Source organism: Phodopus roborovskii, unplaced genomic scaffold, assembly GCF_943737965.1.
Source record: "Phodopus roborovskii unplaced genomic scaffold, PHOROB, whole genome shotgun sequence".
NCBI classification, from domain to species: domain Eukaryota; kingdom Metazoa; phylum Chordata; class Mammalia; order Rodentia; family Cricetidae; genus Phodopus; species Phodopus roborovskii.
Genome location: NW_026126575.1, coordinates 4,727,777 through 4,744,834, shown reverse-complemented (window position 1 = coordinate 4,744,834; position 17,058 = coordinate 4,727,777). Strand labels below are relative to the sequence as shown.

Here is a 17,058-nt window from a genome sequence, read left to right as displayed (position 1 = left end):
AGTTATAGAGATAGAGAGACAATGAATTAAAGCCTTCCTTCTAGCATAAGTATGCCAAATTCTGTTTTTGTGTCTCTGCTGACACAGCTAGCTAGCTGTCTGATTAGAAAACAAGTTTTGCTTACTGAAGGTAGAATGTCCTAATGGATGCCCATAATGTTCACTTCTGTAAACATGCTTAACCACAGTGAAATTTTCCCTCCATGGTCATGAAACACAAAGAATACCTGCAAATATCCATGTAGGTAAGAAATTACAAAACTGATGTAAGCCTATAAAAACCATAAGAAATTACAAATGGGCAGCTGGACTTGCAGAACACAGGCTCAGTCCAGGCTAGCTAGCATAAAAGTGAGCCCAAGTTCTCCAACTCTTCAAGTATTGCTTGGTTCTTTACTAGACAGTTTTCTATAACACAAAATAAATGTAATAAAATTTATAAAAAAAACTAAAAAATATTATTTAAAATAAAGTTGTCAACTACTATAAATGTTGCTTCATAAAATGAATATAAAATGCAACAATATAAATAAAAATCAAATAGGAAGGAGGTTGCCGTGAAGGATCAGTAAAGTAGCCACAGTTGCTACAGGCTAGTGAAAAGCAAGTAAGCCTACTCTGGATCCCTGTTGACCAACTCATGACCTCTGAACAAGATCATGTGGTCACTGGAGCAGTGCTGTCTTACAGGTACTTGCCTTTTGATGCTGAGTAGCCTGTGGGAGCCACCCCCTGCCCATGATGCCCACGTACCTTGTATTCCAGAGAGAGCAATGTCTCAGTCTTGTTAGCCCAGCTCCACTTATGGACTATGTAGCCCTTTTGGTCATTTGTGATCCCACCTTCTTCATCCAAAACCAATACATATGGACAGCTGGGAGATACAGAAGATAGAAACTACTTATAGGCCCTGAAAGACTCCCTCATCACTACAGGGTACAGACAGGCAGGGCTGGGAGAGTCTGCCCCGGTCTGAAGGAATGTTTACCTGACATAAACAACCTGAGGAAGGGAAGGAAAGAGTCTCAAGACTCCTGTGAGCAGTTCACCTTTCCACCCACTGTAGCCTAAGACTCCTTACACCAACTGGTGCTAGTGAAGCATCTGTGGAGAAGATACAGGCTAAGGCAGATAATACAGACTGAAGCAAATCCAAGAGGAAGAAAAATGATTTTTTTTTCTGTAGTTCAGAAGCCTGGCACAAAGGTATCAAGCACCAAAATGTGAGTTAAAACATCTATACATGAAAGGAAGTAACTTATTCTAAAAACAACTTATAAAAAGCTACACAAAGAACAACTTTTGGCTGTCAGGAGTATGTGCTGTCTTAAGAGACACCCCCCAACACACACACACGTGGTGATTCATCTGAGCTGTCAACTTGAGTAGTTTGGATATGCCTAGATTAGTGGAACATGCCTCTGGGTCTATCTGTGCTTTCAGAGATGAACAGATACTGGGTGCTCTGTCCTGATCAGTAGATTAATCCTTATGGGTTCATAATACGATGCCATTATTAGGAGGTAGTAAAAATCAAGAGGAAGCCTAGGTGGAGGAAGTTAGTCACTGAGTTGTATCTTGGGGAGGGCTGTAGTTTTGCTCTGATCCCTTGCTGTAAGCTCCTTTCTTTATTCTAGGTCATACGATGTGAAGTACTCTATTCCACTGTGCTATGACAAACTAACACCTCTGAAACTGTGAACCAAAATAAACCTTTCCTTCTTCAAGTTGTTAATGCCAGGTAATTTGCTACAGTAATAGGTAAAGTATTTAATACACCACCAAATTGTTTACCCGTTCCTAGTGTAAGACACTTTTTCCACTAAAGAATTCTTCCAGGGGTGAGAATTGGGGATGTGGCTCAATGGAAGAGTACTTGCCTAGCATTTATGAGGTTCTGGTCCTCAGCACTGAAAAACAATAACAACAAAAACCCTGTGTATCAGCCAGTCGGTGGTAGTGCACATCTTTAATCTCAGCACTTGGGAGGCAGAGGCAGGCAGATCTCTGTAAGTTTGAGGCCAGCCTGGTCTACAGAGCAAGATCCAGTACAGTCAGGGCTGCACAGAGAAACCCTGACTCAAAAACCAACCAAACAAAAATGAAACAAAAACAAAAAACAACCCTGTATATCTGACCAAGAATATGGAGATCTTAGTGTTCCAGTGTACCCAGTGGGGGACTTAGACTGGGCTCCTTCTCACTGTAGAAAGTGCAACATGCACTCAGCAGCTGGGCCTCAAAGTACCATATGTTCCTATAGGCACTGTTTCACCCTGCCTCAGTGCCTCCCTAGCCACCTTTAACTAGGAACTTTTAGTCACTACCTTATACATCGTACCAGTTACATCAAGGGATATTTCATGAGGCTAGCCTTCCCTTGATCTACTCACCAGTTCTTCAGGTTGTAGTAAACACAGCCCTGGCCTTCAGCATTGAACAGAGCCAGGAAGGTGTTAGGCATGTCGTTAAAGAGGCAGGTGATGGGTTTCCCTCTGCAGCACGTGGGAATCTGAAGCATGGCAATGTTTCCGGAGGGATAGCTGGCAGACACAGTCAAGTCAAACTAACAGAGGACTCTCCAGGTATTGGCTATCAGGGTCCCCAAAGAAACAAGCCTCCATATGAAAGGAGTCTTCTGTCGTGCATTGCTCCCTTCCTTCAAAGATCCTGCCTGTGCTTTGCATATGTTACACTTAAATAAGTATGGAACCCAGCCATGCTCCAGGTTCTTCTGCCTTAAGAGAAGTGGTCCTTTCTCCGTTTCACATGTCGGAGTTTTCACAGGTCTAAATGGTATTAGGGACATAGACTTTTAGTGCTAAAACATGAAGGTCTTGGGAAAACCAGGGTGAAGAGGTCACCTCATTCCTGGCCTCATCTCTCACCATACATGAGTGACAGAGTCAGGGCATGAGCTCCAGAGCCAGCAGTATTTCTAGCACTATCAGGATGCCTCCACTTTTGATGAATCTATGGAAAAAACATGTTCTCTCTGTTTCTTCCCTGGCTCAAGAGGCCCCCAAAAGCACTGATCCTCAGAAGAGCTATGCTGGCAGCTACTTACTTCTCTGTATAGAATTGCAGAAGAACTCCAGATAGGAGGACTGTAGCAACTGGTGCTGTAATCTGTCCTTCTAAATCTTCCCCACCAGCCAAATAAAAACAGAAATGGAAAGAGGGAAGGTGATAAGCAAGTAGCAATGACACAGAATGACCTATCAGAAATTCTAGAGCTGGGTAGATCGTACAAACATTCAAAGAAACATTTCACTAAACAAATAAAGCAAGTTAAAACAATAAAAGAAAAAAAGTCATTGTACTGGAAAACCACTGAGCTGAAATTATCAGGACTGTACATCATAAAGGAAAAGAAGGAACTGGGTATGACAGCTCATGCTTAGATTCTCAGAACTTGGACAACTGAGGCAGGAGAATGATTGTGAGTCCTATAGCAGCCTGGCCTACGTGGTTTCAGGTCAGTTTAAACTACAACGAGATACTATCTTTTTTTTTTTTTTTTTTTTTTTTTTTGTAAATCCAATAATAGAACCTCAGAGCCCCAGGAAAGATCATTAGGCACACAAACATATGCATAACAGGAGCAGGAGTCCCAGAAAGCCAGGAAAGAGAGGGTATCTACAGAAGTAAAATGAACTGAATGACGCTGGGCATGGTTACACAAATCTTTAAACCTAGCATTTAGGAGGCAGAGTCAGGCAAATCTCTGTGAGATCCAGGCTACACAGAGAGGCCCTGTTTCAAAAGAGAAAAAAGAAAGGAATACCAAATAATTTTGAAAAAAAATGAACTGGGAAGGTTCACAACACTTGTTGATTTAAAAACTTACCACAAATCTTTAATAATTAAACCAATGTGGTCTGGCATAAGGACAGACACCAAAATTAGGACAGTGGATTAAAGGTGAGTCTAAAATTAGATCCTTCCAACTATAGTCAATTTATTGTTGCCAAGATTTCCAGGATCATTCTAAGTGGAAAGAATGGTTTCTTCAACAAATGGCGCTGGGACAATAGGACACTTGTGTGCAGAAGGATGAAACTAGGCCCTTAGCTCATACAAGATGCAACTATCAGCTCTAAATACCTCAATATAAGTATTTATATTAAGAGCTTCACCTATAAACCTGATTAAGAAAATACAGGATAAACCTTCATGACTTTGGATTTGGCAATGATGTCACAGATGTGAAACCAAAAGCATTAGCAACAAAATGGGGAAATTTGGACATCATCAAAACTAATAACCTTTGGGATTAGAGGTAGAGCTCAGTGGCAGAGTGTGTTTGGCACATTTGAGGCCTTAGGTTCAAGTCTTAGAAACTGCCTCACCAAAACACAATCAAGGCATGAGCAAAAGACTAAAACACACACTTTCCAAACACCACCTGTCCAAAAGAAGCAAATGCAAAGCTGTTCAGCCTCACTGTCATCAGGAAAACACAAGCCCAAACCAGGGGATTCCAACTGACTTCTGCAAAGAATGATGGCAGGAGCACAGAATTGGTTCTGAGGCCTCCACCAGGAGGTTCAAACCAGCTATGGCTTGCAACTAGCCAACTCGGCCACCATGAACAAAGACCTATCTCTTTTATCTGAGCTCTGTATGTAAAAACAGAGATAGTGACTAAAGCCAGTGTTCTGAAGAAGCCAGGAGGTGAAGAAAAACTTTCCAAACATGTTTCACTCAGGAGAGATCCAACAGCTGGCTGGTGGACCTTAGTCTTTGAACACAGTGACACAGAATTTCTTTAAGATTACTGGATCCAGTTCACTCAACATGTGAGGCACACAGATTGAGCAATGTATGCAGGTCACTGTGATGGCTAATGTAGACTGTCAACTTCATGACATTTAGGATTATGTAGGAGTCAAGCCTCTGTTGGTATCTGTGAGGGCATTTCTCCTAGAGGGGTTTAACTGAGTTAGGAAGACCTATCTAGAATGTGGGCAACACCATTTCATGGGCCAGGGTCCCAAACTAGAAAAAAAGGAAGAAGCAAGCAGAGCACTGACATTCATCTCATCTGTTTCCTGGCTGTGACTCATAATCACACATCTGCCACCATACCTCGCATGAAGGACTGTACCTTTAAACCAAGAGCCAAATAAACTTTTTCTTCCCCAAATAGACCTGGTGTTGTATATTTGTCACACCAATAAGACAAATAATAAATATAGAAAAGAATTGAACCTGGTCTTTATCCATAACTCCCAAGGAGAAAATGGACTAATTGTCAAGATTTCATTGCTGTTGAAGTGGAAGTCAAATATTCCTGCTTCAATGGGTAAGAGGTGTGAGGTGGTTCCACATAGGACACCTCATAATTCTGGGACAAGAAAGAACAAAGATCCAAGGCAACCCTTCTCTGGTCCTGTTGATAGAAAGCTAACTTGGAAACATGGTGTTGAACCTGGTTAACAAAGTGAAGAATCAGAAATGGGGCAAAGGAACCCCATGTCTTCTCAAGCAGCAGCTGCCTTGGAAGTAGTTTGCTTCCTTTGTGTTGAAAAGCAGGAGAAACAGGGCTGGGAGAGTATGAAGAATGGATTCATTTATGTGAAGAGAACAATGAAACCTCTTTGACATAGCACTTAAATCCTAAGTCCCAGTTCAGTCAAAAGGGAGTATAACAAAGTGAGGAGGCTGCTGCTAAGCATGTTTGGTGCCATGGCCCCAGGAAAGTAGATGAGATAATTCAGACACCTGTCCTCTGATCCAATGGTAGATCTGAATACCCAGGGTTCTTCCAAGTCTCCCTTCCATGATCTCTCCCAAAGGCACAAAAGCCATTTTTCCCTTGAGGCTTTGCTACCAAGTTCTTTTTGTGACATATATTAGGTCACACTTCCTCTTTGGGGCTAAGTTTCCCTGTTCCTACAGCGAAGGAGCAGAACTAAATGACCGTGTTTCCTGTCCTTGAGATCAGTGTAATTCAGAACCTGGAATAAGTGTTTTGCCTCCAATGAACTCAGAGCCACATTGCTTTAAGTGTGGGCTTCTGGATCTGGTATAGCTCTAGAAGATGCTGGGGAAGCAATGGGTAAAAGGAGCTTGAAAAGGACAATGTCTAAGGGAACTTTCCACCTCCATGTTTTCAAAGAGATCTCTCTTTTTTACCTTATAGCCAAGTTCAAACTCCTCCCCTAATTTTAGAAGACAGCAATCAAATTAAAGTTGTTCCTTCTGAGGTTTTCACAAATGGCCTATCCAGTTCATTCTACTGACCCACTGTACACAATAACTACTTGTTACATCTCTGTGAATAGAGAAAGCAGTCAACTCAACATACCCCAAGGCATGCACAGACCTAGGGTTTACCCTCTGAAGGGATCTTCCTTTTCAACATCTGATATTTCCTGAGCTACAATTCAAGCCCAGGCACAAAAGCAGTTTTCCATGGGCCATAAGTTACTTGCAGCTACATCTCACAATTTGCACTTGTGTGGTTATACACACATGTGCATATTTCTAGAAAGAGGGTCTATAGTGCCCATCAGACTCATGGGAAATGTGTCCTCTTCTGCCACATTTGCACCCAACATTCAGATTCAGGCTCCCCAAGGCAAACCTCAGCTGCAGGTCAAACAGATGTGCAGCATAGGGGATGAGAGCTTAGACTCCAAACACTTGAACCTTAGTGGTGACATGCAAGGACCACAGGGTATACAACTAGTGAAGAAGGATCTGGAAAACAACCCTCCCCAGAGCATTTAGGGAAGTGGGAAATGAACCACACTGTCTGTAGCTTCCTCTCTCCTGGCAGAGCCTTGAAAGCAGGGATCCATCTGCACAGACAAGCTTCTCACAAGCTTCAGGAACTTGATGTACCCCTGCTGACCTGAACTATACTGAACTTGTACCTAAACTTTGAACTCCTTCCTCAGTCTTTCCAGAGCTTGACCTGGATCCTCAAGAATCCTCACCAGGCTTCTCTAGTTGACCAAGAATCCCCATTGAATAGTTAGCTGTTTCATGCCCTGGAGTTCTCTGGGAGTTGGGGAGAAAGAGCAACACCCATAAAAAGGATATTAAATGAAGGAGGAGCCATCATAGAAAGTGTAATGCAGCTTGATGGACTTCTTGGGCCCTTTCCACTCTTGAGAATGGCGGCCCATGTGAGCATGATGGCTGGAAGGCTGGTGAGGAGTGGAAGCAGTAATCTGAGTCCCCGCAGTGGGAGGATGGTGAGAGTCCCCCTTGGAGGTCAACATTAAATGAGAGGGTATCTTTGACCTGTAGTTGCGTAAAATCATGGGGCAGGAGCCATTCCTCCCTCTCCACAAGATCCTTTCGGCTTCTCTGTGGGAAGGAGATGAACGCATCTTCTAGGCGCTCGGTTCTCACTCTCCAGAGAGGGTTCCTACAGCCCCTTCCCAGTATCCAAGTCTCCCATCCCAGTCCCCTTTTCATAAAGCACATATCTCCTTCCTGTTCTTCCTCATATGCAAAGGTACTGTTAGGAGGAAGTGGAAAGACCAGCTAGCTCTGTCTGACAATCTGTCTGGACCTATGGAGTGGAGCTATAAACAAAGGGAACGCTGGAGCAGCTGGAAACAGACTATCCCCTTACCCCCACCCTCAAGTTCCAGGTGGGCTCCTTCTAAAATGTCATAGTACAGAGATTAACTGGGTGACAATTGCCTACCTGTGCCCTGGCCCTGTGATCCCATAAGACATATATGACTTAGGCGTGAAAAGGGTTTTAATTTTTATGAGTTGGACCCTTTGAGAAATAGGTTTATGCTAGTCCCCACAGTATTCCCAAATAATATACTATGAATCACCCATGTGGATGTAATATTTTTTGTTTGAGGTTTTCTTTTTTCTTGAACACTTGGAAAATCATGCCAAAACATTACTACTTGTGACACAAAGTCTATGAACTGCCGGGAGCCACACAAAGGACTTCCTTAGGTGAGGTAAGAATGTTTGCTGCAGACAGAGGCAGAGAGTGTTGGGCTGATAGAGCTAGGTGAGCTCAGGAACTACTTATCTGTAAATTGGAAGAACCATGGACTCGTGTGTGTGTGTGTGTGTGTGTGTGTGTGTGTGTGTGTGTGTGTGTAGGACATAGCTAGACGTGGGGTGTGCACTTACTGCTGTGATACCCATGTTTCCTTGTGTCCCATGTCCTGTAGATGCCATCCCCATATCTAGGCACTCACATGTGGCGACACATATCCTGCAGCTTTTCCCGTGCCTCAGGGCAGGGGTCCTGGAACTCCATGATAGTGCTTTCAGGAGGGGTTCGGGCTCGAGCAAGTGGGGGTGTGATCTCATCAACAGCCTTTTTGCCTGTAGTTAGAGGTGAGAAGATAGAATATGGTGGGCTTTAGAGGTGAGTTCTTGAGCATTACTTCTTCTGAGGGAGGACTGCAGAATGCTCTTTTGTGCTCAGCCAGTTAGTAATTAAAGGTACATCAGAGACTGAGGAATACAGCAATAGCAATGGAGTGGGGCTTAATGCTGATGCCTCCATAGTCCCCTATAACCAGTCCCCTTTTACCAAGGACAGTGAAGCATGAGGAATGCAAGTCACATGGGCAGCCAGGATGAGTGAAGACTTGGCTTCAAGCTTCTCAATTTCCAGCCTTACCTCCAGGGTCTGTGGGAATCAAAGGGACAACATGAGCAACCCTACCCTGCTTCACTACCCACTCCTCCCCTGCCTGTCTGTCTAGTCCATGCTGTCATCACAGTTGACAGGATGGATGGAAGGTTCTGACACCTCTCCTACTCCCAGGAGGCCCTTCTCTGCTGCACTCTCCCCTCAGAGCTTTTTCCCTCACCTCCTGTTTTCCCTAAAGTTCCCTCCCTTCTGGGTGGGCCTTTCTCAACAGGGCGGGAGAGATTTCTGTGGGTTTGCTTTCTGCCCATGCATAGTAGCCCCTTCTAGAAAACAGAACTGTAGCCTGCTAAGTTTGGGATACAATTACCACTATTCCCCACTGATGGTGTGGCTGGATAGAGCGGTCTCATTCACAGGTACGGGGTCTGCATACTGCCTGGGGTGAAGGAATGTGTGGGTGACATACATGGGAATGGAATACAATTCTGATTTCAGTGACTGGGGGTGCTGCAGCTCTGGAGTGCTTGTAAGAATCTATGTCACAGGCTGCTGAATCTCAGTGAGCTGAGCACCCTTCTATCAGACATGAGACCTAACCATGCTGACTGCATAGGCTAGATGAAGATACAGCCATTCATTTTGCCATCACCAAGCATGGGGGTATGTGTATAAGCCCTGTCCCAGAAAGAGAGACAGAGAGAGAGAGAGAGAGAGAGAGAGAGAGAGAGAGAGAGAGAGAGAGAGAGAGAGAGAGCCTGACTGGAAACACTACTTTCTCACCTTTCTTCTTGGCTTCCTTTCCTGTAGAAAGGGAGAAGCTCAGACAGGCTGTGGAAGTCTGATAGACAAGCTGGTAAGGAGTATTTACTCCCATGGCAGAAATGTTCATGGGGGATTCTAGGGAAGAAGAATGATTCTTCTTTACCATCTTTTAAAATGTCAGTTAAATTACAAAAATGTAATATAGTTTTCTTGTTTAAACAAGATGGTGGGCCAGATGTTGCAAAGTTACCTGTAGTAATAAACTAACCAGGAAGTCTTCTGAGGAAAGACTTCTAGATGCATAAGTAAAGTCAGTAACATTTCAAGGCTCCCCTTTACAGGTCTCCCCACCCAGCCTCTCAAGGGTGAAGAGCCTCTCACACTTACATAACAAGTAGAAAGCAAGCACAGGGTGAATTCTTCTAAGGGCAAGTGCAAATGGTCAGTGTGGCACTAGGTGTGGACAAACCTTGGCAGCAAGTAGGAAGGAATGAGAGTCGGCTCTCCCATTACCTAATGCATGGGAATCAGATGTTCTTCCAACAGCCTCTCAGTCCCACAGTATCACACTGTCTTCTGTGCCACCATCTGATAGGTGGCTGCTTAGTTCTAATGTGGCACCCTTGGCCACATTGGGAAGAGGAATAAATAAAGAGGTCCACTGACCCCTCCCAACCCACAAATCCATCTTCCTGGTACTAACATGAGGCTTAGGTTTAAATAGAGAACAAGACTTACATATTACTAAGCAGTCCTGCCCAAGGTGCAGGCCTGCCCTACACTGACAAAGCATTGCTTCTAAGGTATATCCAGCAAGTTGCCTGCTCTGTATGAAATCTCTTTCTTGGAGACAAGTTTCTCCACTGATTGGCACAAAGCCCAAGTCTTTTCCTTCCCAGACATGAGACTCCTGGGGAAATTCCCATTCTTTGGGGTTCATTGTGTCAGTAGTCTGACAGCCAAAGGGAAGAGCACAAATGGTCTCTGTAGATTATGTGCACTCTTAGTTACAATTTTAAACAAAGCCCATTGCCTCATTCACTTTTCTTTCCCCAGATACAGTTATGTCACTGGTTGGGCATGAAATCAGTGTTGGAAAATGCTCAGAAATTCACTCAACACACTCAAATTCATAAAGAAAATGGTAGACTCAACCTCATTAAGTAGACAAAGATTATAAATAGAGCCTCCACCCTGGATGATAAAAACACAAGAAAAATCACTTTTGCTAGTGTTTCAGGTATTAAAGTTAAAATAGCTTTCAGCACCTTTTACTCTAGAAAAACGAGTAATAACTGATGCTGGTCAACCTGTCCATGTAGAGAAAAATCATGTAGAAAGTTATGCACAGACTGTGACCCTCTGCCCCAGTAATCCCTCACCTGGCAAATTAATTTTAACAAATGCAACAGAAGGAAAAGTGATGCATACAGTTGCATATAGAAGTAGAAGCAAAAACCATTTGAAGCTAATCTTGGATAAACATGGAACTTGAGTGTTGAAGGGAATCTGTCCCCACTCACATGACAAGTATTGCAAACCATATAGCCACCTTGGCAATCATTTTCAGCTGAATATGTAATAGAAACTGAGGGACAATGACAATACTATCAAAACATATATGCATGAACCAAGATAACAAGAGTGTTTTTGTTTTGGGATATTTTACTCAGTAATGTCACTGTCCAATGAGAGTAAAGGGGCCGTCCTGTGTTTGTCTTTGACAAGCCAGGAAGGCAGGTGTCAGGACAGGAAGACGACCAGGAAGCAGTCTGTGATCAAGGAAAGGTCCTCATAGCAAAGGGTATGTTCTGGTTAGATTTGAAGAGATATGGCAGGCAAACTTACTAGAATGCAGCCAATAAAAACACAAATTTTCCAAAAATTATCAAACTTTGAACTTAATGCACTGGGAAATCTAGCTCATTAAAATCCTGAGTCAAGTGAATGCTCCCCCCCCAAATAAATAAATAAATGGATCGTTCCTTCTATTGTATTTGACTATTTTGACCACCTACACACACACCCTTCCCCCAAAAAAACCCTCAAAGTTTTTTAAAAGAGAAGACTAGAAGACTATCTCAGGCTAGGGAGATAGCACAGTAGATAAAAACACTTGGAGAGCCTGATGAGCTGAGTTCAATCCTCAAAACCTGTCTAATGATGGAAGGAGAGAACAGACTCCATAGAGCTATCCTCTGACCACCACATGTACACATCGTATACACATTATACAATAGCAATAAATACAAATTTTAAAGTGAGAGAGATGAACATCTGTACCAAGAGTTGGCCAGTGAGAGATTTCTGAGTGAGCTCCATGATGAGAGGGGCTTCCTCATCTCCACCCCATGTCCCTCCAGGTCACAGTTCAGCTGAACTCTCATAGCACTATCACCCCATAAATCATAAGCTCTGAGGGATTCAGGAGGTCTGTGCCTTGAAGAAAAAAGCCTATGATCCTGAAAATATGTTCAAAGTACTTTATGAAATGGAATATAACTTATCTTTTAAAGACAGTAAGAGTTACCCCTCAAAATCATCCTCAGTATCCATAAGACATTGGTTCCACCCACTCTCTCTGAGTGTGTGTGTGTGTGTGTGTGTGTGTGTGTGTGTGTCAGTGCCTGCAGAGGTTACAGGCATCGGATCCCCTAGAACTGGAGTTGAGGGAATTTGACATCGGTGCTGGTAGATGGACTCAGGTCCTCTGCAAGAGTGGTACACATTCTAACTCTCTCTGCTTACTTCTTCTTATTTCTGAGATTAGGATCACTGAATTGGCTAGACTGTCTAGCCAGTAAGCCCCAGGGATCCTCCTCTATATCTCCTCGGCAATGGTATTACTGGTGATCTGAACTCAGATCCTAGTATTTTCTGTGGCAAACACTTTACCAACTGAGCTATCTCTCCACCCAGTACATGTTATTATGTTCAGATGGCTCATGACACTTAACATGAATGTTATGCCAGTGTTTGCCATGTGTTATTTAGGAAAGAGCAATGAGGGAAAATGCATACATTCAAAACAGAGACAGTTTTTTTTTGTTTTGTTTATGTTTTTGTTTTTTTAAGACAGGGTTTCTCTGTGCAGCCCTGGCTGTCCTGGAATTCTGTAGACCAGGTTGGCCTCTAACTCCGAAATCTGCTTGGCTCTGCCTCTGGAGGAATTAAAAGGTGAGTACCACTACCACCCAGACAAAGGCAATCTCTTAAACATGTTTTTAAAGCTTTTGTTATTATTTTATGTATATGTATATTTTGTTTGCATGTGTATCTATGTACAACATACATTCCTGGTGCCCATAGAGACAAGAGTGTACCAGATCCCCTGGAACTGGAGTTACAGATAGTTGTGAGCTGCCATGTGGGTGCTAGAAACAGCCTGGGTCATTATGAGAAAGCAGCCAATGCTCTTAACTGGCAAGCCATCTCTTAGTCCCCTTAAAAATATTTTTAATCTGTAATTGGTTTGAGGCAGGGAAAATTTTAGGGACATGAGAAGAGGACCCCTTCATTCCTAATTTTCCTGAGTCTACCTGAGTGCCAGAATGACAGGTAGGGGTTTGTGTGTGTGTGCACGCGCATGTGCCCAGCTTGATTTATTCATTTTTGTATCTTCATGGGCCATAATGTATTCATATCCATTGATGGGCAGCTCTTTCTAATCTTTCTATCTTTCCAAATGATTCTATAATAAGCATTCCTGTAGGACTGCTTGTATGCATGGGGCTGAGTTGTGGCCAACAGATGGGAGGTGATTCCCATATGCCATGAACAGGTGAGCTCAGAGAGAGTATCAGGACTGACAGCAATCTGAATAGTGACTTCATTGCTATGACATCTTTACCATGTGTACTAAAGGGCTGGTGTGTAACAGATCAGAAACTTTAGAACCCTGACCATAGTCTGTTGAGAAACATACTCCAGAAGGACCTGAAAGAGAGGCCAGGCTGTGAGCTATGAGGTACAGACATTTCTACCAATAAATAACTAGGCTGCTCTCCACTAGAGGTGCATGAGCCTTCCTTGCCAGCAGCATGATGTCTATGGCTCCTGCTGCTCCACAGCCATCTCAGTTGATGGGTGCTTTGGCCTTTCAAATGTAGCTTTTGACTGCCTAGCACCTTCTCGTTGGCTCTGTTTGCATTTTTTCCTATAGGAGGGCACCCACCTTTCCCTAGCTGCACTGCACTAAGACAGCTTTTTCCGACAGTGCCAATCAGGCAGTCAAAGGCCATCTCCTTGGCATTGAGATGGAGGAGCTGGCTGGCCTCCACAAAGCGCTTGGTGATATCCAGAGGATTGGCACCTGCTGAGGGAATGAGCAAAGACAAAGTGTATTCTTCCTGGCATGGATGACTCCTCCAGAAAAAGACCATTGCAAATGGCCCAGGAAATAAAAGTGAAGACTCACTCCTGGTGTGAGGGTGAGGAGCTCCTGACATGCACACACAATTGGGCAGAGAGCTAGAGATCCAGCAGGCAGCACTGTGTTCCCAGTCGACCTGCCTGCCCACCCACCTGCCTGCTTGTCCACAGCTGAGCACTGAGGCCTCCAAGAAGCTGCTGCTGATACTGCTTTAGGTTTTCTCCAGCCTTGGAATGATGCTTTTAAGTTTGGAGGCCTTGGGCTCAGAATTTCTTTGACACTGGCTGGACCAGGATCTTGATTCACAAATTCTATATTCTGTCCCCCTCTGCACCATCACCTCAAACGCTCCCTTTAGTTAGTATTTCTAATGTCTCACTGCCACCACTGCTAACTTTTGAAATGGGCACTCCAGAGATGGATGACTGGGAGGGAAGTGGGAAAGCAGAGGGGGGAAAGGAGGTTTCTGTTCAGGGGAGAGGGAAACACACTTCTTGCAGCATGCCCATGGCCACCATCCCAGTGCATACTTATACAGGTTAAGTGTGCCTTATCCCAGGGCTTGGGGCTAAAAGTGTGGGGGGCTTTGGGGAGAGTGGGGTTTGGAAATGTCTTTCAGTAAATATCTGGGGGTGGGACTCAAAGATACAGAATTCTCTGATGTTTCATGCGCACCCTGATTGCAAACATGCAAATACTCACGCACCGTCAGCTATGAAATATTCTGTGACATTATATGAGCACTCAACATCCTCAGACTGCACAGTAGTTTAGATTATGGATTATGGATGCTCAACTCATATCTGTTGGGGTGAATGTAGTACACACACACACACACACACACACACACACACACACACACACACACACCACCTACCTGTGCAGAAACGGAAGGGAATCTGTGAGCAGCCTTACCAGAGGCAGACTCCACCATGGCCTTCATCTTCAGGGAAAGCAGCTCCGTCAACAGGTGGATGGATTGCCGCTGGAACTTGTGCAGGGTATCTTGGCCAGTGGGCACCAGTCGAGTAGAGGCAGGGGTGGGGGCTGAGTGCTTGCCCCCGCTGGTGGCCGTGAGCAACACCGGGGGTGGTGGGGGTGGTGGGGGTGGCTTCTTCTGCATGGGGGCCTGCACTGGAATCACCTCTGTAAGCACCACTGTAGGAGTTCCTAAGGTGACCACTAGATCCTGAATGTCAGATGGGGTAGGCACTGCAGGGTCGCTGATGAGCTCCTCCCAGGTGAACTCAAAGATATTTCTGATGCCTTTGGGTATGGAAATGCCTGCGTTTCGGCAGACAATGAGGAGTTTGGAGACGTGGGCCAGCAGTTTGGGGGCTGTGGCTGAGTATTGTAGGAACAGTTCTCGGTTACTTTTGACCTGGTTCATGTCGTCTGGGCAAGCATACTGCTAGGTGACACTGTCCATCTCAGAGGAGAGGGACCTTCAGCTGTAAAGACTTAGCAGTCTGAGAAGTGATGTGACTAGGGTTAGAAGCTCTTACCTACAGAGAAGCCTTGGGAAAAGATGGAGGGTACATGCAGAAACAGCCCTCACAGGTCATCGAGCCAGCAGTTTCTGTCTCAGAAGGATAAGAAAGTTGTTTAGCATTCTTCCATGCTAAAACAAACCATTGTTCCCTTCCCTCTTCTTCCCAGGAAAAAGCAAGGTGAATGAGTTATACTGGGACAGGCCTGCTGCTGAGGATGGACCCAGAGAAGTTCCAGAGAGGGCCACAGAAATTGAAATGAACAAAAGGGCCAGGGCAAGGAGAAAGGCTCACCACACCTTTTGTAGTTAGCGCCCTGAAGGTAGAAGATCTGCTTGTGTTCTACTGATAAAAGCCTGCAAAACAAAAGGATGTCATTGGCTCTCTCCAGAAACAAGGGACATGGGAGCTCCTGGTCACACACCTGGGATGGGCATTGCATTACTCAACATGTACAACCTAGGCCAGACTGCAAAGCATGAAGAACAATGGAACCCCACAGTTCAATATCTAATTCCACAGGCCACATTCCACAAAGTCCAAGGACAGCAATGAGTGGAAAACACAGTGTTAGAAGATGCCAATGATTGGCAGATGTAACACAACTGCAGAGATGTTAGTGTGAAAAATGCATACCCTAACATTAGTGGACTGTGGCAAGCATGTTTCCTCTTTAACAGAGCTGCTCAAGGGCTCTAAGTGTTCAAGTAAGCATTGGGGGCTTGGGTTTAGCCATTAACACATTTATGAAAACATAAATCCTCCTTTGGATCTTATGCTGAACAAGAACACTAGCCAACAATGCCTGCTTATTTCTTAGGGCCTTCATGAGGATTTGAACCTCTGCAGGAGGGCAACATGTGGTACTGCTCAAGCAGAACTTTTTTTTTCCTCTTGTGACCTTTCCAGTATCTCCTTGCAGTGCTGGCTCATCTCTGCTATCTATCTAGAAACCAATCCAGCATGCTTGCCATGATGCCAGCCATAAGAGCAGACAGGGCAGGCTACTGGCTGCATCCAGCAGTGAGTGCAGTTGTGCAGCCATCTCTTTTTCCACTTTCCATCCTGACTACCACTTTTTCACACAAGCAATCCTCTTCCCCTTTTCAATCTCTGATCCTGAGTTCCTGGACCATTCTAGGATAGCTCCTCAGACACAAGCCTGCAGTGCTTACAGAGAAGGTTCATGCCTACTAGCTATGCACAACCTGTGGTGAGAAGACTATTCTCTCTTAACTTGCTAATGAGAAACAGAGCTCTGAACTCAGAGATGTCTGTCCCTAGAGTTAATGCATGGAGGCTTTTGCATACAACACACCACTTCTCCCTGGCCTTTGAGCTATCTTTGTCCATCTATCAGGAACAAAGTCCCAAACAGCAAGAATCCCATAAGACAAAGCTCTTAACATTCTACAGGCTTGGAGACAAAGTGGCTTCTTTTGTCTATCTGCTGACCTCTGACATTACCATTTTTCAGCTTTACAGACTCAGAAAAATAGATTGGTTCTAAAATGATCAGTCCACAGAACAAAGACACCACTCAGAATCTCAGGGATTAGGGCAGCAGGTCAGAGAGGCCTGAACCTAACTGTACAGGGCAAATGACGACGACATTTCTTCTCCTGTCACCCCTATCATCCCACTGTCTCTTTCTCTTCCTCTTCCTTCACTTAGGACTCAAATGAAGGAAAGAAAATGACTAAGTAATCCCTGAAATCCTTGCTGTATTAACAGTTTGGGAAACTTCTCCCTCATCCTCCTAACTAGTCCCTACGATTTGAGGTTAATTACAAAGACATGCCATACAAATAGATAAAAGATGATTCTTCAAACAGACTTAC

The 17,058-nt window shown here is 44.3% G+C and overlaps 1 protein-coding gene across 1 annotated transcript in view; it reads right to left on the bottom strand.

Annotated features, from left to right (window-relative positions):
• The window catches only part of CUNH3orf20 (chromosome unknown C3orf20 homolog), a 42,254-nt gene extending 26,674 nt beyond the window's left edge, over positions 1–15,580 (bottom strand). Inside the window, exons 1-9 of the mRNA XM_051203318.1 lie at positions 15,517–15,580; positions 14,643–15,306; positions 13,530–13,670; positions 9,374–9,490; positions 8,621–8,629; positions 8,190–8,319; positions 7,054–7,323; positions 2,394–2,543; positions 754–874 (exon numbers count right to left, since the gene is read on the bottom strand). Coding sequence (XP_051059275.1) covers positions 754–874; positions 2,394–2,543; positions 7,054–7,323; positions 8,190–8,319; positions 8,621–8,629; positions 9,374–9,490; positions 13,530–13,670; positions 14,643–15,117 — 1,413 coding nt within the window. The 5' untranslated portion in view covers positions 15,118–15,306; positions 15,517–15,580. The remainder of the gene's footprint in view (positions 1–753; positions 875–2,393; positions 2,544–7,053; positions 7,324–8,189; positions 8,320–8,620; positions 8,630–9,373; positions 9,491–13,529; positions 13,671–14,642; positions 15,307–15,516) is intronic.
• Between the last annotated feature and the right edge of the window lie 1,478 nt (positions 15,581–17,058).